This window comes from Sebastes umbrosus, chromosome 21 (genome assembly GCF_015220745.1).
Source record: "Sebastes umbrosus isolate fSebUmb1 chromosome 21, fSebUmb1.pri, whole genome shotgun sequence".
Classification (NCBI taxonomy): domain Eukaryota; kingdom Metazoa; phylum Chordata; class Actinopteri; order Perciformes; family Sebastidae; genus Sebastes; species Sebastes umbrosus.
In genome coordinates this window covers 8913518-8938662 of record NC_051289.1, presented here as the reverse complement: position 1 = coordinate 8938662, position 25145 = coordinate 8913518, and the positions used below count along the sequence as shown (strand labels likewise).

Sequence of the window (25145 nt, the reverse complement as noted above, 5' to 3'; positions counted from 1 at the left end):
GTTGAGAGCTGCAATGATTTTTTTTATTGGCAACCGTTTTGATGATTGATTAATTGTAATTCTTTAAGCTAAAAATGCTAAATATTCTCTGGTTGCAGCTTCTCAAATGTGACAATTTACTGTTTTTCTTTGTCATATATGACTTTAAATTGAATATTTTAAGATTTTAGACTGTTAGTCAGACAAAATAAGCAAATAGAAGACATTATAAATGCCATTTTTTTTCAATTTCAACAATTAATTAAAGCTGCAAGCAGCGATGATCGGGCCCTCGCCCACGCGCGCACGTCGGGGCACGTACATGTCTTCAGGGCAAGACTCTTATAAAACATGTCAAATTTGGGGAAGATTGGACAATGTACAGCCAATTTACAACAACTTCCTGTTTCCTGTAGGGGGCGCTATGACTATCACGCATAATACCACATATATGTCTTCAGGCCTGGTCCATTATCCAGCTTGTGAAGTTTGGAGCAGATTGGACTATGTAAAGTCAAGTAACAACAGCCTCCTGTTTCTTGGCGAAAGGCGCTTTTTCGCCGCCACGCCACGGCAACATAGTTCGATAACTTTTTGATCTTTTGATAAGTTTTCATCCCAAAGGTCTTAAGATACTACTGACCAAGTTTCACGTAGATGTGATTAATTTCTGAGGCAGAGTACATCAATGTGTAAAACATGATATTTCCTGTTACCACTAGGTGGCGCTATGACTGTGAGTCAAAATTTGCATATGGATGTCGTCAGACAGGGACCTTTATCAGGCATGAGAAATTTGGAGCATATAGGTTAATGTACGTCAAAGTTACAACAACTTCCTGTTTCTTGGCGAAAGGCGCTTTTTCGCCGCCACGCCACGGCAACATAGTTCGATAACTTTTTGATCTTTGAGTAACTTTTCATCCCAAAGGTCTTAAGATACTACTGACCAAATTTGAAGTTGATCGGGTTAAATCTCTAGGAGGAGTTCGTTAAAGTACAGCGCCTGGATATGGTAAAAAAACGCCATAAAATCCAATATGGCCGACTTCCGGTTGGGTTTACGGTATACCTCCAAGAGGGTTTTATTTACGTCTCGTCATGGTACATATACCTACCAAATTTCGTAAATTTAGGGGAAACGTGTCGTCGGGGCTACTCAATAGGGGGCGCTACCGAGCCAATTTGCCACACCCGAGCACGAAACCCATATCAGATATTCATTTCACGCACGTCTGACACGTGTGCAAAATTTCAAAAAAAGTTCATTATCCCAAGCACCTCGTTTTCACGCTCAAAGACATAATAGAAGAATAATAAGAATAATAATCATTTGAATTACAATAGGTCCTCGGACCGACTTTGTCGGTGCTCGGGCCCTAATAAAGAAAATAATGTGTATATTTATAGATATTTAAAATAATAGTTAGTTGCAGCTACACTATGGTTTGTTTTAAATGTGCAAATTGTCTGTTTAAGCGTCTGTATCAGCTTTTCCAACGGCAGGTAGCTGATTTTGGAACAAAAATCTTCACTTGACATCACGTAAACAGCTCGTCAGTGGCACTAGAACGGTATGTTCAGGAACAACATCACAGTTATAGAGGACCGGGGTTCATATTGACAAAAAGGTCTCACAGTAGGAGAGCGTATCTTAAGTTCCCACATCAGACCAGATCAGGCAAGATCGACAGTCGTACTCTGAGGTGAGATTTCGCGAATATGGATCCAGGTGAGATATCTGGCACGACATTCATAAGTATACAGTATATATAGAGGTGAAGAGGAGGAGGCAGAGACAGAAGAAGAGAAACAGAGCGAGGAGAGGAGAGGGAAGGGCAGAGAGAGATGTCAGTCTTGAGTGGGCAGAGGAAACCGGTGCTCAGCGAGCGAGAAGAAGAAGAAGGTGGGGGATGCGATGCCTTCACTGAGGAAGCGCTTTCAGGATGGCGTTCACCTCCTCTGCCACGGCTGTCAGCGCAAACTCAAACTGCTCCTGAGGAGGAGGAGGAGGGAAGGATGCAGGGGAAGGAGGGAAAGGGAAGAAAGTTTTAGTGTGCTTACAAGTGTGTAACAGCTCAGGAATGCCATCTCAGAATGATTGGCGTCTTCCTCCCTCTCTCCTGACCCTACCCTGGATGGCTACAGACTTGAGGTGAAGGTGAACCGCTCTCTGAGCTTTCAACTCGGAGTGCACGCGTACACGGCATCGATCCAGCCAGGTGTGTCTTAAAATAAAGCTTTTGAGTCAAGCTGTCTCTCAGTGCTGTGTGTGCGTGTGCTTGTGTTTGTGAATCCCACTCATAGTTTTCCCCGAGGAGCGCAAAAGGGGGCTGATTGATGTTTGCCCCATGGACCTGGTGTTTTTATATTCCTCTCCTCTCCTCGGGCTGCAGGCCACGGGGTCCTCTCACAGAGAAAACGTACGTAGGAGTTTGGAGGGAGCAGTCTTTAGATGTGTCAACACATAGCCTGCCGTAGTCTGGCCCGAGGATAGGCTAAATCAATACGGAGGAGTCACCGGTGGCCCCGCGCCTTCTCGCTTTGCAGTGGAGATTATCTGGAGTGATTAGGTTTTTCTATTTTTATGTGTCTTCTGATGTTGCGATAGGGCCAGAAAATATGTAACTACATCCATCTATAGCTACGCCGTGCGCCTATCTAATCCCAAGTTGACTTTACAGTTCTGTGTGTTTAAAAAAAAGACACTTTTAAAACCAGGTATTGTGCTGTTCACGTTTACACCACTGGGGGGAGATCAATCTCTGCTCGACACATCAGAGACAGACGGAAGAAAAAAAACTGGTCACACATGCTGTAATTACTGCATGTTGATGTCTGTCAAAAGCAGTAACCAGAAAAAGAAGGGAAATAAATGTTCTCTCTTTTATTTTTGCCGAGGTCTATCCAAAAATAAAGTGGCGACATCATGAAAGAGGAGAGGAAAAAAAAAAGATAATTGGTTGTCCAATCCTTGAAACCTAACTCTAAATTTCATACCTCATTACAATCTAATTTCTGTGTAGACCCAGCATGAAGCCACAAAGTGGAATCAACAATATTCCAATATAATTTCACTTAGAGTTGTGAGAAAAGAAAAAGAGAGGGAGAGAGAGAGCGAGCGCTGAATACAGCAGCAGGGCTGTAAAAGCAGCATTAATGAACCATCGAGGAACACTGGAGTCTGTTAGCAAGCAGCTTCCATAAATATTATTATCACCCACTGCTGCTGCATGAGCTTTGCCTTTATTATTATTATTATTCCTTCCAATTACAAGAGAGAAACAAAAGAGACTTCCTACCTATTATGTGTATTAGTGGGTAAGAGAGGAAATGCTTTGTACATACAACTATTTCCCAAAATGTTGTGAGGTGGAGCGCCCGCTGTGATTTAAACTGTTCAGACTAAAACATTTTATTAGAAGTATGAAATCAACAGCACCGGATGGGTAAAATGTAGAAGGATTAAATGGAAATGTTAAACAATATGTTTGATTGTTGGTTCATTCTTTCATTTCCAAGCAAATCTACCAAACATTAGCTTGTTCTAGCCTCTAAAATGTGAGGATTTGCAGCTTTTCTCTGTTATAAATCCTTATAAACTGAATATGTTTTGCTTTTGGACTGTTGGTCAAATAAAATAAGACATTTGTAAACATCACATTGGGCTCTGAGAAATCGTAATGGGCATTTTTTCCCCTATTTATTGACATTTTACAGATTTATCAATAGTTATCGTAGTTACACATCTACTTAATTCTCCCTTTAAATGAACATATTACATAAAAAACTGTACATTTAATAGTTTAGGATTAATTATATATGTTGTTTAAGTGATAGAAATGAGGAGAAAGTGTTAAAATGCTGCGGTTTCATGCACAAAATATTCCTGTAACAGAAGATCTTGGTCTCTGTGTCTAGTGATAAATGTGGAACAGTGAGTTATTATCTTCCAAGACAATGTTTTTCTAATCCTGCAGCAGTTATCAATTACCACATCATTTCCCCTGATCCATGTGCATATGAAGTAGACAATCGTCTGTTTGAATGACTGCAACCCCTCCCTCCCTCCCTCCTCCACCCTCATCTCCCCCACCTCTCTAACTCAAAGCCGGGGACCTTACCTTTGTCTGGACCATGCCAGCTCTCTGGTCTCTCAAGTGCTCCAGGGTAGCGGCAATATCAATCTCTTTAGCACCTGCAACAGACCGAAAATTGGACTGAGTTCAAAGCAGCGGAGTAATCCAGCTCACATCTGTCAATCTCTCTTTATACTGGGCTCCCTTTGGAACAGCGCAGCGATTGAAAATTATTACATTCATCCCTCGAAAGACTTGGACGAGAGCCACACACTGTTTCTCGATAAAATATGCAAGAGGATATTTTTGGGGTCTGGGAAATGTGCAATAATGCATTCAAAAAACGCTAAGCGCCGGCTTCTCTGTGAGAATCTTGTTCAAAAATTGGTTTAGATTATGTGCAACTATAAAGTCTGCAAAGAGCTTTTTTGATACAACAATATCTGAGTGTGTGTGTTTGGACAGTATGTGTGAATCAGCAAACTCTAATTAAAATGATTTATTGCCTTTGCAGACGCCATTAACCTATGCAACAGTTGCTCGCCTTCACCAGTGATCAGCTGCTGTTGAGTTAAGTCTGTTTTGGCTTCGAGAGTGTGTGATGTTAATCTGGAAATCTTATTCTACTTTCAGATTTATGGATTTCACGCCACAGCTCGTTTGAGAAAAACCGACAGAGAAGGAAGGAGAAAACCGCAGAGAGACCCTGAACTCTCGAGATGTTTTTGAAAGTGAGGCAGAGAAAGGAAGCAAAAGAGATAGAGCACGGGCGAAAATGTGTGTGTGAGTGTGAGAGAGTAAAAAAAAGAGGGCTTTAATGCAGCTGGACTTAGTAGTCAAAGTACTCCAGAGCTCCGACAAGACTTTCATGTCTCAGAAGGGCTGGATTCCAAAGTTAAGCTGAAGAGAGGCTCTTCGACCAAAGGAAAAAAAACTTTGGAGAGTGAGATTATGTTCATTTTATACGTTCGATTCTGGAGCAGGAAACAAAAGGTTAAAAAGAGACCGGGTGGCACCTTTCATCACCGCGGACGACGAACGAACCAGATGAACTCCATCAGGACGGGTCAGACTTATTACTGTTTTACAGAAAGTGAAGGGAAGGTTCGCATCAGAGGCGACCGTCCTCCTAACCAGCTCTGACGGGGAGCACGGGAGGAGGAGGAGGAGGGTAAAGGGCAGAGGTCAAAGGGCAAAGGGCAGAGGGCAGGCTAAGCTATGGAGGGCTTTAAGGTGACGTAAGGCAGCCTTTGGAAGAACTCAGCTCCTGTTTAACAATAGATGTCCACATCCAAATGTGTTTGGATGTAAAACTTGGATATCTCAACGAATATGATACAAAAATACCAGTTTATTCACTCAAACTGAGCTTATTCTTATTCAGCTATCAAATCAAACCATTCCTGATTCACATGTAGTGTATTGATACTCCCACGCCGCAAAGATGCTTTTCAGGTAGCTTCTCTTGCCCAGTTGTTTTATATTTATTTAGACTTTCCGCAGTACCATGATGGCGCCAGGATACTGTTATTTGTGGCCAATTTCAGACTCCCTTCCTTGACCGTGTTTTTTGATTATACAACACGAACTAGCAATTTTCAACTCACAAATTGCAGAAAATATAAAAAGCACCTGCACGGCCAGATTTTTATTTTAACATCCTGAAGCTCAGTTTAGTTTATATTTTTGTAAAATAGGAAAAAACATAAAGGGTGAGAGTGGGGTGCAACCTATACAGATTAAGAATAACAATAACTGTTCCCATTAAATATTAAATATTGATTTAAACCATTGGAGCAACGTTTGCAAATTCGGATTTCCCCTTTAAACATTTCATTTCCATGCATGCGCTATATAAATTCATGTTGCAGTTGTGATGCAGGTCAATATGGCGTGACGGTAGCTTAAATGGATAATTACTAATGTGGGCTCTTTTTTCGTTTTCCTTTTTCTCTTTGTTCCACTCTCTCCAGCTCCCTCCGTGTCTGTCTTCGCTGCCTCTCCAGGCCTCAGGAAAGTCACCCTCTAATGCATCCCCAAGACCCTCTGTGGAAAATGAGAGGCTTTGGCGTTGCCAGGGCAACACTTCAACGCGAGCAGAAAGAGTGAAAAGGAAGCCATTGATCGTTACCTTTAGCCATCCTATTGAGGACCATGTCAATCAGAATGTAAGTCCCACTCCTGCCAGCTCCATCACTGCAGAGAGTCAGAGAGAGAGAGAGAGAGATGGAGATCATTAAGGTGGCAGAGTGAAGCTTTAATCTCAGAGTGTTTTTCTTATGAGGAAACAAATTGCTCATTTACATCTGCATCTGCTGAGAGACTGTGGAGTATATTTAAACACAAATTAGTCTACGCACACAGACACACACTGCTCCATCTGCCTTAAACCTGATATCACGGATGAAATAGAATATTTAAATAGCAAAAATCAATGATAATCTTGTGAAAATACCTGAGCAGATCTGAATATTTGATGTTCCAATAAATGTGATTATGTTAAACCTTTTGCACACGAGTGCATGTGTGGTCTTGAGACTTGCTCGGCTATTGGGGAGAGGGGAATGGTTTCTGAGGCACGCTGGGGACAAAGGCTTTTAAATGAATGCACCTCAGGAGCAGAGGAGAGGTTGAGAGGCCAGGGGCGGTTCGAGAACAGCTTTTGGAGAGCCTTGCTTTTCCATTACTCCAGAGATAGCCTTATGAAAAGCCTCCCTTTGTGCCCGCCGGCCATTCAACGGCTCTGCATGTTAATTGCAAACAAGGCGTGCACATCTCTCTAATAAAGGCAAGGCCAATAAAACAGGAGAGCGGCCTGAGCACCACTGCTTCATTAATCCACTGCTAGACACTCAGTGCGTAGCGCTCCCTCAGAGGGAGAGCGGCCTGCCTCGCCCCCACGCATGACTTAACAGGATGTGACTATTAAAAGTGGTCAGACAGATACCTGGTGTTTAATACAAACCAATCAAGGCCAGTTAACTAACTCAACCAAATGGGAAATGGAAGTGTCTCTGGCTCTTTGTGCCCACACCATTTCCATACAGACACAGCCAGTGGAATAAACAGCAGCTCCAGTGGAGCCAGAGAGAGTAAATGGACTGAGCGGGTTTAGAATAAACAGCCTCTCCCCTCCAACACACAATCGCTACCGCAATTCAGCAGGTTCAGCCACTGTCACAAGGTTCAAATAGTTATACTTGCCTGCAGTGAACAATTATCGGGCAAGATCGACCCCGGTAGCACTTGTTAACCTTTCTGAAATAAGAAAAAAAGAGAAAATTGGATGTTATTGTGAGCTTGGCGGCAAGTTGTCTTGAATGCTGCTAAATCATACTCTGGAATTTTTTTGCTGAATAACAACAACAACAGTGATAATTAAAGTGTGACTCATGAGGGACTTCTGCTCTTCTGTGGTCTGGATTTAAAGTTAACGACAGCGACAATCAGAAGAGCAAACAGGACCCTGAGAGATGCACCCTCCCGTCAATCAATCACTTTAATTTGAGGACGGAGAAAAACGAATCAGTGTCGCGCCACGCAGATAAATTGAGCATCATTTCAAACAGCATTATTGTGACATGTGGGTGATGATGGATGTGGCGGTGTGATGTTGTGATTGCCGACCGCCGACGCATTAACCCCAGCCAATTATGAATGTTATACACCACAGGCACGGTGAAGGCCAACAAGCCTTTTCACACCCCGCTGTTGCCATGGAAACTGACTACACTGAGAGCTTCCGCGTCTTTCCAGTTCCCCTCGTTTTTCACCTTTAAACGACAAAATGACAAATAAATGTCTGAGTGTCTCATCATATCTCTGGATTATCTAGTGTTTTATGTTACTTATTATTTATTATTATTAGAAACACGTAAATAAATATAACATAAAGCATATAAATAAATATACTATAATATAAATGAATGTGTCAATTCACAGTTACTACTTCTACTATAGTACTTCTACTACTACATATAGTAATAATATTCTCTTATAGCTTATAATTATATTTTATATTGCTAAATATACTAAAATACATAACATTTATATAAATATGTTATATGAAATATTGCTAGTTTGTGCAATATTTACCTCTGATATGTATTTCCATTTTCATTGCTTCCTTTGTGGAGTTTTCTATGTATTTGGACCTTAAGAACTACAACTGTGAACTGCATTTCCCATGTGTACTTGCATTTCAAAGCACAGGTGTGCTCTATTTGATGTGGTTATGAGCTTTAGGCTTGGCTTTATCATTTAAATACATGCATTAAACATAGATACAAATTAAATGTGATGAAACTGCTTATATTTTAAGCAATTCACTGCTTATGTTGCAAGAGTAATGCATTTTTTTGTGTGTATTTTGCATCAAATTACATTACATCAAATGTATATTTTTACATGTATGTATATATATTAGGAAAAATCAGAATATGTCCTTAGTTAGCGAGCATACAGAGATGGTTGGAGTTCCCATGCAAGCCAGAGGAAGGAGCAGTGAGAGGAGGAAAGGGCAGACAGAGAGTCAGGCGTGAGAGAAAGACAGTTTGTGCACAGGCCTGGCTGAGGAGACACAGTTTCCAATGATCACTTTTGTGACTATGCAACTGGGCTCATATTACTAGCTGCAACATCACAAAAATGACACTGGCAACCGCAATATACCAAGTTGGCCAAAACCGTGAGTGTACCGTACGTCGTGTGGACCTCTGAATCACAGAAATCAGAGAGCTTTAGATTCCCAATAAGCTACAGCGGCGTTAATGGAGTTACATCGAGGCAATCTAGTCGTTAGGGAGACCTCAGCAGCAAAGGAAAACTTATGTATGTAATCAAAACACAGCTCAAACCTGCACACCAATACCATAAATAAATATAACTGACTGCACCCAGTTTAATTTGAAAAAAAAAAAAAAAAAGCAGCAGCGACTCTGTCAGGAAAGGATGACATGATAACACTGCACATCCTCCCTTTTTTTTTTTTTGTTCTCATCTGCATTACAAACCAGAGGGACAGACTTCCATCCACAAATCAGATGCATCTTTTCTCATTTGGAGGGCTTTTCCTATCCCTCTGGGTTCTCCCAGAGGAGCTATTGCTGCTCTTCTGCCAGAACACATTATATGGAGAACAGAGTGAGGTTATTCAGTCACTAGCTCTCCCCCTCTCCCATGTTTTTAGTGAGACAGCTCTCATTTAATTGGGTGTTTGAATTAGGTGTTTTTTCTTTTCTTTTCTTCCCAAGCCAAGCCAGGCAGTGCGGGGCTGTTAATTTGCTGCATCACATGTGCTGGAGGGAGGTGAGGGAAATAGGCCCAGGATGAAAGGGATAGTACAGAAACACAGTCCTTATTAGAACAACCATTCTCTAGGACACCAAAAAGGCAGAGGGGCAAAGGGGGAGACGGACCAGAGAGGCGCTGACAGAATACAGAATACAAGGGAAGATGATTAAGAACAAGCTGAGGTAAAAAGGCCAATTGTAAAAGTGGAAATCTGTCTGAAATCTGCTGAGTATCTGAGGCAAACCAGCAGGATCTGCACTCTACTGTACCTGCGGAAGTCTAAAAGGGTCCTGGCGGAGTTGGGGATCCCGCGGTCCATCCAGGAAAGGAAGTGGAACTGGGTGACGGTGCGGGTCTCGTTGGTCTGCAGGTTCTTCAGGTAGAAGCTCCGCACCAGGAAGTCCTCACACCAGATGTGCTCCGACACCAGGTTGACCTACATATAGGAACAGACGGCACTCAGTTAATTAATTACAGCTTCACACCAGCAGTTTTAACAAGGACCCATTCATAAAGGGTTGGTTCACCCAAATTATAAAAAGAAAGTCTAACTGTTTTCCCTAACTAACCATATATTTTAGTTCAACTCTGTTCACAGCCACACAAGTCTTTTTGTTCAGAAAGAAACCGTGAGAAGGAAGGTGAACATTTTCTCTCACACAATTTTAGTTTAAATGCACGCTTTGTTAAAGAAAAATGATTTCAGCTGTTATTGAAATTTGTTAAAAAGGGTTTAAAGAAATGGTACACAGTCAATCAAACATATAAATTGTTCACTTCAGAATGTGTATTAGGGCTGACTTTGTTTGATGAAATGAGATGTAGGGCAGCAACTAATGATTTCTTGATTAATCGATTAGTTGTTTGGTCTATAAAATGTCAGAAAATGGTGAAAAATGTCGATCAGTGTTTCCCAAAGTCCAAGATGACCTCCTCAAATGTCTTGTTTTGTCCAAAACTCAAAGACATTCAGTTTACTGTCATAGAGTAGTAAAGAGATCAGAAACTATTCACATTTAAGAAGCTGCAATCAGAGAATTTTGACCTTTTTTTCTTCTTAAAATTACTCAAATAGATTAATCAATGATCAAAATAGTTGGCGATTAATTTAATAGTTGACAACTAATCCATTAATCATTGCAGCTCTAATTAGGTGTCATTAAGTTAGATACCAAAAAATGTAATAATGATTTGTTCCTTATGAACGTCTTTATGCTACCGACTGACCTTACAGCATCCACAACCTCTCGCTGACATACCTCGTAGATGTGGTAGACATCAGATCCTTCGTCGGGCCAGTAGGGATGACACTGCTTCACTCCATTTTCAGAAAGCGGGGTCAACATGACGGCGACGACGCAGCCGCTCTCCCACACCATCTACACGCCAGGAGAAAAAGACGTCAGACATCCCTCGAACGCATCCAGACACAACAACCTTTTCATACTCATCTGTATGACACTACAGTAGCACTAATGTGGAGCTGAACTGTGCCACTAGGAGCAGCATATTGCACATTAGCATTACATAGCACCCTTGTATTAGAGTGAAATTGATTTCTTAATCTTGGCCCAGGAAGTATGAATAAATGTCACCTCTCCGCGCGCGACAAATGATAAATGTTGGGTCGAGCAGCGGGAGGGCGCGTCATGTGTCGCCCTCTCTCAGTCGTCTGAGTGAGATCACAACATCTACTGAGCTGCTGCTCCATTTCATCTTATCACGATCTAATGTGTCCTTGGGATAAAAAATACAGGCCCACAGCAGCCATTAGGAAAATGAGGAGGAAACGTGGCTTTTATGATTGCTATAAAAACACAATGGCCTTGACAATACACTAATCACAAGCTTCTGTGATCCAGCCCAGCGGACACATTACGCGCCAAATGTGCCAACTGTGCCAGGATGTGATGAGATTAGGCAAGGTGATAATGTGGGGGAATATTAACCATTTGGTTTTGTAAGATCTGGCAAATATTTGCAGGTAGTGAAGAAAAGGTGAAAAGAGTAAACAACTTCTAGGCTCCAAAAACATACATATCATATGTATAGAAGAAGGCAGGATACAAATAAAAGCCTGTAGTTTCTGCTCTGGGAACTGTGCTCAGCTTTGTTTTTTTTAATTCTGAGGAGAAGAGAGCAGGAAAGCAAGGCCCAGCAGAGCTAAGGTAATAGCCGGGGATGGAGGGAGGGAGGGGAGGTGGATGGAGGAGTGGAGGATGAAGGGATGGAGGAATGAGGAGTGGAGGATTAGAGCAGAGCTGCCTTTCAGAGCGCTGCCTGGGGCTGGTGTGGATTAGATAGGACAGAGCAAAAAGATTTGCCTCCTGCACGGTCCATTTGCATGAGAGTGCCAGTGTTTCCCCTGTTTGTTTACTTTTAATGGGGAGAAACTGTGTGTTTTTTTTTTTCTATCCTGCCACAGCCCAAGGTTTACCATATTGAATAATGAATGGCTACTACTTATTCACAGACACAGAACTTATGTTCATTGTGTCAGTCAATCTGTGTCTAATTTCCCGTCATTTTCTGCTTAATTGGGAAAGATTTAGAGTTGAGTTCACGGCTAAATGGCGCATTTCATTAGATAATGGATATGCATTTATTCACCTGGCATGAGAAAAAATTGGCAGACAAACAAATAACCAAATTGACTAAGAGATAATTATCAACTGTTTCATTTGAGGCACTTTCAAATTTACAAATTGAATATAGGAAACAGGGTTCCAATTTGAGCTGATGTAGTTAATTAAAGGTACACATTTTAGATAATAGGTATTGAATCTTTCTTTTTTTAATTAAATTGAACACCGCAGGTTTGTTTTTTGGGGTTTAAAATGTGATTTACAACAAAAACCAAAGGCTTTTGGTCTTTTTGGTGTGCAGAACCAAACCAGACTAGACCAAACTTGGCGTTACCATCCTTCCCCAGGTCACAAACATCTGTCCTAACACAGTCAGCACTATCATAACGATTCGAAATGCGTATATCGAGTCAGTATAAGATGCAGAGTGCAGAGTGCAGGGCCAGCTGGTCTGCCAGGATTTATGCTTCACACTTCTACATCCTGGTCACGGCTAGCAGAGTTACTTCACCATATGGAGGTGATGGGCCCACTAATTACAACAGTGCTGTCCTATTAACGCATAAGAACGCCATTTGGCAACCATGCATCATTTAAGGCATACCTCCACACAAGACGACGTGTTTTACAATAGCCTATATCCAGTGATTAATGGCAGGCTCGTGTGACATTTATGGACAAGGGAAGGAATGCAAATAGCATGGAGAAAAATGCAAATATGAGCAAACATCAGCATTACAACAAATAATATTACACTTCCTCGGGGTGTGTATAACTAGACTAGTATTTACAACCGAAAAGCTGCAGGTTTCTAGTACATATTCGGCTCGTGACACTGTTTTATTGATGAGTAGAAGCACCAGTTTGTGTCTTTCATGCATTACATTGAGTGACAGAGCCAAGCATACAATTTCCTTAAAAATATACAATTATTATTTTTCTTACCTCTATTTGAGGGATAATCATGCTCCAAGTTTGGGAGCTACATTTCCCATAATGCTTTGGGGGATGTAAATCACTGAGTTATGCTGTGAACTACAACTTGATCCCTCTTTTTTGCCTATATTTGTTTACATTTTGGCAAATTGGCACCATTAAAAGTATGCCGAATTAGCTATTAACACTTCCTTTTTGTAATGTACCCAGAGACATACAGACAATTATCACTGCATTACTTTGATACTGAAGAAAACTTACAAATGTGATGATTCTCAGGCAAGTTCTGGATCTAAAACGAGCGTCTTTTTATGATTTCCAAACGCATTTACGGAAGTTTATTTGCCGTGGACATTGGAGATAATGATATCCTAGGGGAGAGTGAGTCACTCTGAAGCTAGTAATATGTGTCTCATGTCTGTGTCTTCAGACTTTACCGAGTTATGACTCAGAGAAGAAGGGGTTCCATTTTTGACGCAAATTGCAGCAATCAGACGTTTTGCTTGTGACATATATGCCATTTCTGGTTACGTGGATTGGAAAACACAGTCGCAACTTGAGAGAAGGCTTATATTTTTCATCCAGATGATTAGAAGAGTCTTTGAGGAGTCTGGAAACACCCTCAGAACAGCAGTAAGTGTTGTTAAACGACCTTCTGAGTTTCTCAAGATAGATATTTTTAGGACAATTGGTGCTTAGCTGGGACTTGAGAGGCACAAACTGGGGCTACATTACTTCATTGATCCCACTTTGAGAAACTCCACCGCTGCTTAAACACCACAGAAATCTAGACACTCTTAGACCAAGAAGAAGACATCACACAGGAATTGGTAAATCACACAAAAAGCTCTTTTGGGGTTCATCCAAACCTTCATCTCTGCAGAAACAAAACAGTAAAAGATGAAAAACCACAGTGAATGGAGAGAGGAGTTTTACCTGCCAGAAGTCCGCCACGGTGGAAAGAAGTGGGCCCTGCGAGGCGATGTAAGTAGGGTTGCGAGGGTCATGGTCCATCTGGGAGAGAGGGAGCAGAGTGTGAGAGTGTGTTTGGGCGGATGGAAACATAAAGTCTGGGTAAAAGACTTCCATCAAAGCCTCCATCTGGGCGGAGGGATGAGAGCAGAAAACATTTGATTCTGCTGTCTTCTTTCTCTTTCATGTGAACTTGTCATTCTTGTTCCTTTCCTCCTTGTCATTTCCCTTCTGTGCTCGAGATCAGACTATTTTCAATGGGTCTGATAGACTAAATTGGAATTTGGTAAACTGTGAACATCACACGGCCTTACGCTAGATAAGCTTTAAACACATGCAGGAAGGTCGCGGTTTGTATGCCATGTCAGTTGTTCTTGTTTTTGTGAAAAAAATGTTAAAGATCAGTCTCTTTAAACATCATGTTTGCATAAAAAGACTGAAGACCTTGGCCTTTGCAACCCTTTGAATATTCAAAATAAACACTTTTATTACCTTCAGTAATTCATTATCTCATCATTCAAGGATGTTTTTTATTTCTCCTTTAGTTACAGTCTTTTCTACAATGTCCTCACACCAATGACCTCACAAAATGGCTTTCACATCTCAATTTCTGTCGCGTTTTGACGTGTTTCTGCATGAAAACGTGATATAGCGGTAGGACTTTAAAGCCTGCAGGCGCTTCATGTGAAGGGGGCCGAGTGTTCAGGTGGGACATAATGACACGGGGGGGACTTGATTTGAGGGATGTGATTGAGACTTGATTGAGTAGGTGTTGTGCCCCAAAAAAATCAATGATCACATTTCATTGAATGGAATTTTTATGCACACCCTCGAGTGTGAGATGCATCAGTGGAAAGATGTTGACATATTTCGCAGGAAAGGAAACGAGTGGGTACATATCAATGCATTGCTGATGTATAGTTGGCATTATAATGATAGACGACACTCGGGTGTATGTAAGTGTAGGAATACATTTAATATCATTGATGGTAGACCTACCAAAGATCTTATATGTGTAAAATGCAGTAAGAAGACGCTTTTTCTTGGGGTTTTTTTTACGCTGAACTTGTCAAGGACACCGAACATGAGCTTAGAAGTGTAACATTTAGCTTTTCATTTCATTTCTTGGTGTTTTTCTTTGATTCATTTGTCAAGCTCATAGACCTTGACACTCACCCTTTAAAAGGAAAGTAATAATGGAGCATTTCTCCATGGCTTTAATATTACCATAATGATTTTCTCGCCTCATGCTTAATAACCTCAACAACAGGATTAATTCTCAACGCTCTGATAAAAGCGAACATACAACTTTGGTCCAAATTTTTTTTTAAATCAAAATCAATTTCTTGTCTGCTCATGTCTTCATGTCTGTCTGTAATTTCGTTTCATTATGGTGGATTAAAATGTCAAATTGTTTTCTCCTTTTAAATCTACTTCCAAGCTGTGATTTAATTACAAGTCGGGCTCAGTAGAAAACTGTCGGCGTTATTAAAGAAGAGTTCATTTTAATGGTTGAATATCATCCTTAGTACTGTAAATTGTTTTGGAACGTTTAGCAGTGAAATACTAAAAATGATGCATGTACAGTTTTGATTATTTATATTTTTTTATGATTCATAGACATATTGTGAATCAAGTGTCTGTGAGGTGTCAGGCAGGATGTCAGTATTCATTGTGGGTATTGTAGTGGTGACTAAATGATCATTGGGGGGGCAGATGTGAAGCGTGAGTGACTGAAAATGTTCTTTCAATACACCTACACAAGGGCTGAAAATTTGACTGCCTTTCTATTGAAGAATTTTCACAAAAGGACACATAAATGCAGGAAATATTACGTTCATTACCCACCGTTCTACTTCAATTAGCTATAACCGCGATGTTCAATTTTCTCTTCATGCTTCCTGGTTGAAATTCCCCTCGTGGATTCGTTAAAAAAAAATACTCCCCCACAGAAATGAAAGGGTGGCGCCGAATGCTAGCGCCGCCACTCCGTTTAGCCAATCTCAAGGACACAGACATGCTGTAGCTGTGTGTTGACATCCCTGCATGAATACTAAAGCGCAAACATGAAAGAGTAGTCCTGCGTTTCAGCTGTCCTCCCCTTGCCATTGTGGGAAGAAGATAGACTACAACAAAAAAAAGGCAAAGAAGTGCTCTTTGGTTTGAAGTAAAATAACTTGTACTGAAATAGCTCGCACAAATATCTGTTCCCGGAGAAGCGTCTCAACTTTCAACGCCTTGCTGTAGCGCCTTGATCCGGTGTTTATGTAAGATAGAGGGCACAGAGCGCTAAATGCAAGCTTGAGAAAGTTTGAAAACAAAAGCTTGGGAGAACAGGTGGGTAATGGAAAAGCCACACAGCGCTTGACTTTTCTGAAAAAGCCAGACAAAGACAACATGGCTTTGACCACATTTTGTGCCACTGCACATTCCTTCGACCCGTTCCTGCTAATGATGCCGTACATCTGGGAGCGCTTGCATCATTTGTGGTCGAGCATTAACCATTATCCACGCTTGTCCCTGTGTGTATGTCACCCTCTCCTTCGCAGGGAGCTCAGATCGTTCCTTCCCTTTGCCTCTCTGACCCCTGATTTCCCAGAAAGAAGCGACAGATTATTTACTCGTAGGCCACTGCCCCTGGAGCTAATGAGGAGGAAGAAGCCGCATTGACAGACATAATTATCACAGTTTTGCTGGGCTCAGCCAGGGGTCCCTTTTGTGGTGTAATTACTGTCCTTTCATCCACACACCACTGCATCCGCCATTACTTCACCCATCTTCTGCATGTCTTTCTAGACGCTTTTTTTTTTTCCAACAGCACCAAAACAGTGGATAACTCTACTTTATGTTAGGGCTGTCAATCCAATCGATTAAAATATTTAATCGCGATTAATCGCATGATTGTCCATGATTAATCGTGATTAATTGCAAATGAATCGCATATTTTTTTATCTGTTCAAAATGTACCTTAAAGGTTTGTCACATTTTTAATACTCTTATCAACATGGGAGTGGACAAATATGCTTGCTTTATGCAAAAATGTATATATTTATGATGGGAAATCAATTAACAACACAAAACAGTGACGAATATTGTCTAGAAACCCTCACAGGTACTGCATTTAGCATAAAAAATATGCTCAAAGCATAACATGGCAAACTGCAGCCCAACAGGCAACAACAGCTGTCAGTGTGTCAGTGTGTTGACTTGACTATGACTTGTCCAGAACTGCATGTGATTATCATAAAGTGGGAATGTCTGTAAAGGGGAAACTCCTTTCTCCTCGCCAAAATTTTGCGTAAATTTGGAGCGTTATTTAACGTCCTTCTTGACAAGCTAGTATGACATGGTACCAATGGATTTCTTAGGTTTTTTCTAGTTTCATATGATGCCAGTATCTTCACTCTATCTTTAAAACTGAGCCCGGTACAACCTCCGTTAAAGAAATTAGTGGCGTTAAAATGAATTTGCGTTAACGCGTTACTATCTCGTACTACTTTATACCCTTTTTCTAATCCACCAGTCTGATTTTTTGCCAAATTCTCCCTCTGATTAATTAACCTTTTTATAATATTATTCTATAACGGGGCAAATGTCGCACCTCCATGAATATGCCATTAGAGAAAACAGAGGAATAAATGTTTGTTTCTAAAGAGTAATAGGCTTTTAGTGCAGCTGTGTGCGCCCCTCATCTATCTCCTCAGAAATTTTGGCACTGTATTTGAAATGCATAGTTTCCTGTTCCCTTTGATGGAATCCCTTTTCAGCAGCCTCAGGGGAAATCATGACTGGCAATGTTTTGGGGGAGAGAAAAAAAACCCTTAGCCCGCTCCAACACTGAGGTCTTTCTGGATTTGTGGTGGGCTACATTTGTTTAGTCAAAAATAATGTATAATTCTTTATAGTGCGGATGAAAAAAAGGGGTTTCTCTTGGGAACGGCCATTTTGAAAGCAGTGGAAGTAGCAGTGTGATTCAACAAAACACACCGAATCAACTGAGACTCCCAGCATGGAGAACAAAGTAAAAAAAACAAGATCAATGCACTGGGATCGATGACAAGTCCTTTGAAACTTCTTTTATCTTAAAGTAAAATCCCACCACAACAGGTGCTCCTCCTGGTACAAAAAACAGTTTTCGTAGACAACAAATATCATCCACAACGTAGAGCAATAATGAATAAACAATACTCACTATTGGACTGGCGTTGATGTAATCGGAGTTGCCGTGGTTATTCTCCGCTTTCAAGGTGATCCTGGAATGATCATCTGTAATGGAGATGCATAATTCATCAACATACTTTTCTACTGTTTTTCCTCCCCACACAATAACAACAGAATTTTGAGCAGCAACAGAGGAATATGTAAGTAAAAAGGCTGCAGGGTCTGCAATTTCACCAGACTTTCATCATACGCACACACACTGTTTCTCAAGTCCTGAATTGCTTCACCTTCAGTAAGGAATGTTCAGAGTGAGGTAATACTAAAATATCTTATCTTAAGAAGTCTGTAAGCCGGGAGCCTTAAAATCCCCTCTTTCTTTAACAAGTGAAACTGTTGAAAGATTCAGATAATCTGTTCCCAGTCAACTTAAACCCATCTCGGTAGTCGGTATTAAGACTTGGCATCAAATATTTTTCTTTAAATTCAAGACTAAATAAGCAGAAATCAAAGTTTAAAAATCATGTTTAGGTATTATTTATGATAATAAAGGAGTTTTAACAGGCAAAAACTCTCCTTCATCGGCACTGTGTAGCTGATCAGATTTGACTGACAGTAACCAAGCAACCCACCAACTGTCATCAGGTGTTTGTCAAAGTCAAGGAAGGATCCTTCAAAAGCTGAATTTCAAGTAATCTACGTCATTGAATCCTGCCGAAGGACTGTTCCGATGTCTATGATCCTTCAAATTCTACCAAGGACTGATGCCTTCATTCAGAGGATTTTCAAGGATGCAATTGTGTCTCCTCTGCGCTCCTAAAACACCCACAATCCAATGCACACGATGCATTTCCTGTCCCCCGATTTGGAAACACGCTTGTAAACTTTCAGTTATTTCACCACAGCAGTCTGCCAAAATCTGTTTCTGAACAAATTTGAGGCGAGAAATTGGCAATCTGAATCTTCACTCATTAGATCTACAAGACAAAATTAAAAATTTGTTCTGACTTTTGTTGCTCAGCGAGCTAACCCAAGCACAAGCACAAAGAGGCCAGCAACGACAGAGAGAGACAGCGGGGAAAAAACAGCATTTAGAGCCAGCATGTTTTCACATCTAACTCTGTGAATTAGGGGTTTATTTCAACCAAACAAGAGTTAGTGATTGTTGGAACAGTGGAAAAGACTAACAAAGGCTGTTTTGGTGAGTTTTATTTTGTTTCTATCGAGTTTGAAATGTGTTTTACAATCGGCAAGGTAAAATTACTGTGTTTTTCAATGGAGTCTGGTGGCTTTGAGGAGAGCATAAAGGCTGTATCTTTTCACATCTAACGCTGTGAATTAAGGGTTTATTTTGAACAAACCAGAGTTGGTGATTATTGGAGCAGTGGAAAGACTAACAAAGGCGGTTTTGGTGAGTTTTATTTTGTTTCTGTCGAGTTTGAATGAAGCGTGTTGAACAATCGGCGACGTAAAATTACTTTGTTTTTCAATGGAGTTTGGTAGCTTCGAGGAGAGCATAATAATTGTGTGTGTTGTACTTTAATACATTGTAATAATTGTCCAAATCCCTATTGATTTTATTTATTACTAGAAATTGTAATGTACTGGATTGTTCTAAATAAAGTTAATATATATATATATATATATGATTCTTGTTTGGAAGAAGTGTGCCGGTGTGTGCTCTCCGAATGCTAGGAAGGAGTCCTGCCTATAGCAACAGTAGGACCAGAGAAACCCTCCTCAGTTGTTGCTAAATCCTGATTGGTGCATGTAGATATGTGACAACACTGTGTTGTAACTGAGCCACGCCCACCTCAAACCAGTGAGAGAGATTTTGGCAGATATTGTTATGTCCTTGTAGATCTCCATCACTCATACTGTAGTAAGAAATTCAAGGAAAAAAGGTCTTGACTAATATAAAGACAAAGTAATTGACCATTTGTTGAACTCTGATATACTCCAATCTTGGCTTCCATATAGTGGATGTTTAATGTGTAATGTGTTGAAGAAACGAACTGATTATTTGTTTGGAAGGAAACATATTTTTACAGTATAGTTTTGGCTTGTTTACCCAACTGATTTTAAGCAAAAAAAACCAGCAAAAAAGTGAATGGACATCTGAAATGGACTCACATACGACCACGGCGTCTGAGCGGTTCTTCTTGGAGTTGTGCTCGCCGTGCCCCGCGCTGCAGGCGCCGGGCTCTGCCTGGTAAGAGCACAAAGCCTCCCACTCCCGCTCCAGACGGTTCTTGTTCTTCAAGTGGTCCTCCATGTATGACTAGAGGAAAACAGACACCACCTTAGCCACCATTTCACACTGTAACAAGCCAGAACCATTCATCTCAAAACGTGGCTGTAAAAACATTTTCTGAGCACATTTGGTTTAATTAAATGAGACACATTTCACCATATATAGCTGGTTTGAGATACCTTGTTGTTATTTTTTTATTGTATTTTCTTCACCATGAGCTAACCGATAAATAAAGTGGAGCAAAAACACTAAACCCTCGACAAAAGCATCTCTCCATTAAAGCTGTGATCAGGTGTCATGGAGCATTATTGTCCTACGCTGCTGTATAGCATAACAACTGGGTGAGGAGGAGGAGGAGGCTGCTGAAGATCTAGGTGGGGAAGGTGTGCTAATGTTTGTGTCTTTGTGCATGTGTGTTTGACCGAGAGAGAGAGAGAGAGAGAAAAAACATCACGCACAATTAAGACTCCTGAAAGGTTTGTCTGCATTGGAAATACTTCAGGGGTGTTTCAATCACGTCCCTCACTGCTTGCACAGCCACTGATAAGATTGTCTGCATTTAAGCCGTCGCTTGGAGAAGACAAAATTGAATTCGCTAGAGAGACAAAAATGGAAAAAGAGAAGGGGGAGGGGTAGAGGCCTATGTGTGTGTGTGTGTGTGTATGTGTGTATGTATTCTCCCAAACCAGGGCAAGTAGGGAGCTTAGAGGCTGTAGCTGGCAAGACGATCTTTTGTAGCGTATAGCGACGTGTTTCGCTTTCTCTCCTGTATCATGGCTTCCCCTTCCCAATGGGGTTAAATGCTTTAGTCCGCTATTGTGTGAGGCAGAAGATTACAGACTCATAAACTGATGTCAGGGATCAGCTGGCTAATACAATGAAAGTGATACCCAGATGTGCTGGGTTTTTATCCCATATTAAAGGCAGTATAGGTAGGCTGAGCAGAGAGGTGACACTCCATTGTTACATCCGACTTATTCACTCCCGTCTGTCAAAAGGGAAATCCAACTCTTTGCAGAATATATACAATTCATACATAGATGATAATCACAAATAAGCTTGTCCAACACATAATAGGCAATTACCCTTTGATGGCTGGCGAATTCAGACATCTCCTGCACACACGCAATGGATATTAGGCGACTTATAAGAGAATTACGAATCCTACAGACAATGGAAATCAAAGTTTATTGTTCGATGCGGTGCCAAAGGTGCCACTCAGGTGTTAAAGGCCACACTGAGAACAGTAAAAGCAACTCTTGTGATTAATGCAGCTGCATAATGAGAGAACACAACAGAACAGAACTTTCTCTCTGAACCCATTAAGTGACATTTCTGAAATATTATTGTAGATTCTCCGCTGTTATATTTTGAACCATCCGTGTTTGAACTTTTAATTTTATGCATGCAAAGAACCCAATTATAAAAAAATGTCAATTCTAATAGCAGCCAACACACATATATATATCTGCATGTGTGTTACTGTGCATCGCCTACGCAAACACACAGCGCTGTCTTCCCAGGAAAATGACAGCATGCCATTATGGCCACTTGACAGAGCCTGTCACCACGATGCTCTTGTCACCCCGTACAAGTACTCTCTGCTTGCCAGCCTGACAGCATCCCACCTCCCCTACCAATATTACATCTCCATGTACTTGATAAATCCACTCTGAATTGCCTCCCATTCTATTCAAACGATGCCCTGAATCGATTGCATTCCAAATTCATATTTTCGCAAGCTTAATGCAATGCAGCCAGCAGGCCCTTATCAAGCCCTCCCGCTCCTAGGGGGGAGGCAGTGGACCATGGCGTATTCCAGAGACAGGGTAACGAAGGTTTAGTGAATGGGGGGATTATGTCTGCCAATCACAGGGTTGGGATGGGAGGCCTGGGTGTCAGGGAAACAATGTCTAATCCTTCCTAAGCAGTCTCCTCGGCAGCACAGGGTGCTGGGTGAAATCAGGATGAAGGGACAACCAGGGGAGCCAGACACAACAGGTAACACATTACTGTCGAGCTCCGCTGTCAAATTAAAACGAACAATACCGGTAACAGTTTGTACGGGGAGCTTTATGATATGATAAACAGCACTGAGAGGTGGAAAAAAAATTTATTTGTTTGCTTGCTAATAATAGCTAAATGAAAAGAACGCATTGTTTCGCCTTAAATGAAACAAATTGTTCTTTTGCTCGTAAACTAAATTTGAAAATTGTGAGCAAAAGCCACTGAGGGCAGAACATGTTTGCATGAGTCAGTGGCTAATTTCTTTTGCCTAAGTCTATTTCACTTTCAAGCAAATAATTCATCATTTCATAAAGAAAAGTGAGCAATAACTACTCAACATAATGAAAAAGAGCCTCAAGCGACATAATTATTGATTTTTTTTTTTCTTATGTTTTTTTTCAGTAGAGAGGTGATTAAGCCAAGGGGAACGTTACAGCAGCAGCAGCAACGTTTCTACCTTGTTTCTGGACAGCAGGACAGCTGGATAGACAGAGGGGGTTTTATGAGAGGAAAAACAAGTTGTGTAAAACAAGAAATGTAAAGTGCTGTCCATGGTGCTGAAAAGACTGCAGCAATAAACACAGAAACATAAGTAACTCATGCTTCAATGTTACATCTGGTTATCATTTCTGAGGTTTTTAACAGGGGTGTAAGAAAATGTCGAAAATATCGAATATGGCGATGCATCGATTATTAATCGATAGTTCATATGCAAAGATGTCAGTCAATACTTTATTTCATTTGTAAAGAGATGCGCCCTCTCAGTGTATGTGCCCTCTCAAAGTAGTGCAATGATGTTGGATGTTACAGGGACTGTGATAAATGCAAATCCCACTGTACTGATTGCATAAAAAAACTTTTTTACTTTGCAATATATCGCGATACATTGAATCGTAAAACCTGTATCACGATACGAATCGTATCGCCAGAATCTTGCAAATACACAGCCCTATAGTTTTTAAATCAGTAAGTATCATTAAGTCAGCGTTTGCATGGTTGTAGCACCATGCTGCAGCTGAAAAAGGTAAAAGAGAGAAAATGTAGGATAGCAGAGGTGTGTCAAAGCCCTGGAAAAAAAAAAAAAGCAGAGCGGATGAGTCAGCACACAGAGGCATCCAATTTCACTTTTGAAGTTGGAAGTCGTTATGCAAGACTTTTTAAGTCTGGAGGGGGGTCGAACGGTGGGGCGCAACATCGTAGTTCATAGTTGTCGTGTGCGTGCGTGTGTGTGTGTGTGTGTGTGTGTGTGTGTGTGTGTGTGTGTGTGTGTGCGTGTGAGGTGATCGGGCCTCAAAAAAAGAGACCCCCAGCGTATGTGCTTTGGAAAGTCGGGTATTCATCATTCTTCTCCACACGGTGTGAGCTCCAAAGAGCGAGAGAGGGGAGATGAGAGGAGAGGAGAGCCGAGATGGGAAATATAGGTCTGAGATCAGTGATAACAAGGCAATCTCACACATGGTTTCATGTGAGATGGCGGCGGAATCTTAAAGAAGAGCTCCTGTAGGACATCTCCATGTCAATCATGGCATGAAAGAGAAGTAAAGGTCCCTGAGTGTTTTACCTTTCTATGTTGCAACGCCTGCATAGAAGAAACTGGGGGCTAATAATAACAGCTCCTAGAAATGATTCACAGTGTGTCTTTTGTTATTGCAGGGCTAAATGCTTTTCTATTGTCAATGTTTTCAAAAGGGGCTTCACAAACAAGCCTTGACGAGTGCAACAAAACCCATCTATTACCACCAATACAAGGCATTACTCAGATTCACTCTCATTCATTACAGCCTCCCAATATAAAAGCTAGACATGCAGTGTGATGAATGCTCTCTCCATTAATGGAAACACTGCAAGGCATCTATCCATCTCTTTTATCAAGCTTGTCTCAAATGAATGAAGCGAAAGTTGGGCAAAATTAAAACAATCCATTGTGTGTTTGGTGGAAAGCGTTGGCAACCAAAAAGCTTTTTTCAACCAAAATAAAGAAAATTTCTAAAACATCCAAATGACAATCAGATGGATAATGATATTTCGGGTTTCGTGCTGCTCTCATCACGCAAAACAAAGTCGGCCTTATTTTTTGCTGCAGCGGTAAGAGAGACGGAGGGGGTAAAGGATGTAAATGACAGAGGAGGGAGAGAGACGCAGGGCGGAATGATAAAGAGAGAAAATGACACAGTAAAGGGAGGGAAAAAGTTAGAGGAGAAAAAATGAAGACAACAGAGCCGAGATAAAGCAAGAGGGAGAAAACAGCGGGAAGAGTGATGGGGGAGAAAAAAACAAAGATAACAGGGTTGTGAAGGGAATGAGGTGAGAGGGATGAAAAAGAGACACATCCAAACAGATAAACAGAGCGAAATCAAGCTGTTGGTTTTCAGCACAGGGCCTAGCATATTCATAGGCAAAGGGAGGTTTAAAAGCAAACACTATAATGTATGCTGCACATGAAACACCTGAATAGACTATTCCTGTTGATCTGCCTTACAGATGATCTCAAGTATACCTCTACATCGACACCACCCGTCGTGTTCCACATGGGTTTATTTGAATTTTAAAATGGATGTTTAAAACTGTTAATTATATAAAACAGTATATCATTAACATATTTAAAAAAATTTAACTGTCAGTGTTTAGGTCTGTTTAGACAGTCAAGTTATTTGCATTTGTACTACACCAATTGGAGTAACAGAAGACATTTCAACCATTTATCCACTACTTTTAGCTATTTCAACTATTTGTCCATTACTTTTAGCTAACTGTTTCAACCATAAATCCATTATGTTTAGCTAATTGTTCCAACTGTTTATCCATTACATTTAGTTATTTTAACCATATATCCATTATGTTTAGCTAATTGTTCCAACTGTTTATCCATTACATTTAGTTATT

At 40.8% G+C, this 25145-nt stretch overlaps 1 protein-coding gene across 1 annotated transcript in view; it reads right to left on the bottom strand.

Annotated features, from left to right (window-relative positions):
- Positions 1–1762: 1762 nt before the first annotated feature.
- ptprn2 (protein tyrosine phosphatase receptor type N2) overlaps positions 1763–25145 on the bottom strand; it is a 131785-nt gene continuing 108402 nt past the window's right edge. Inside the window, exons 14-22 of the mRNA XM_037757389.1 lie at positions 20135–20282; positions 18036–18109; positions 13808–13885; positions 10610–10729; positions 9620–9786; positions 7263–7316; positions 6190–6254; positions 4104–4177; positions 1763–1975 (exon numbers count right to left, since the gene is read on the bottom strand). Coding sequence (XP_037613317.1) covers positions 1904–1975; positions 4104–4177; positions 6190–6254; positions 7263–7316; positions 9620–9786; positions 10610–10729; positions 13808–13885; positions 18036–18109; positions 20135–20282 — 852 coding nt within the window. The 3' untranslated portion in view covers positions 1763–1903. The remainder of the gene's footprint in view (positions 1976–4103; positions 4178–6189; positions 6255–7262; positions 7317–9619; positions 9787–10609; positions 10730–13807; positions 13886–18035; positions 18110–20134; positions 20283–25145) is intronic.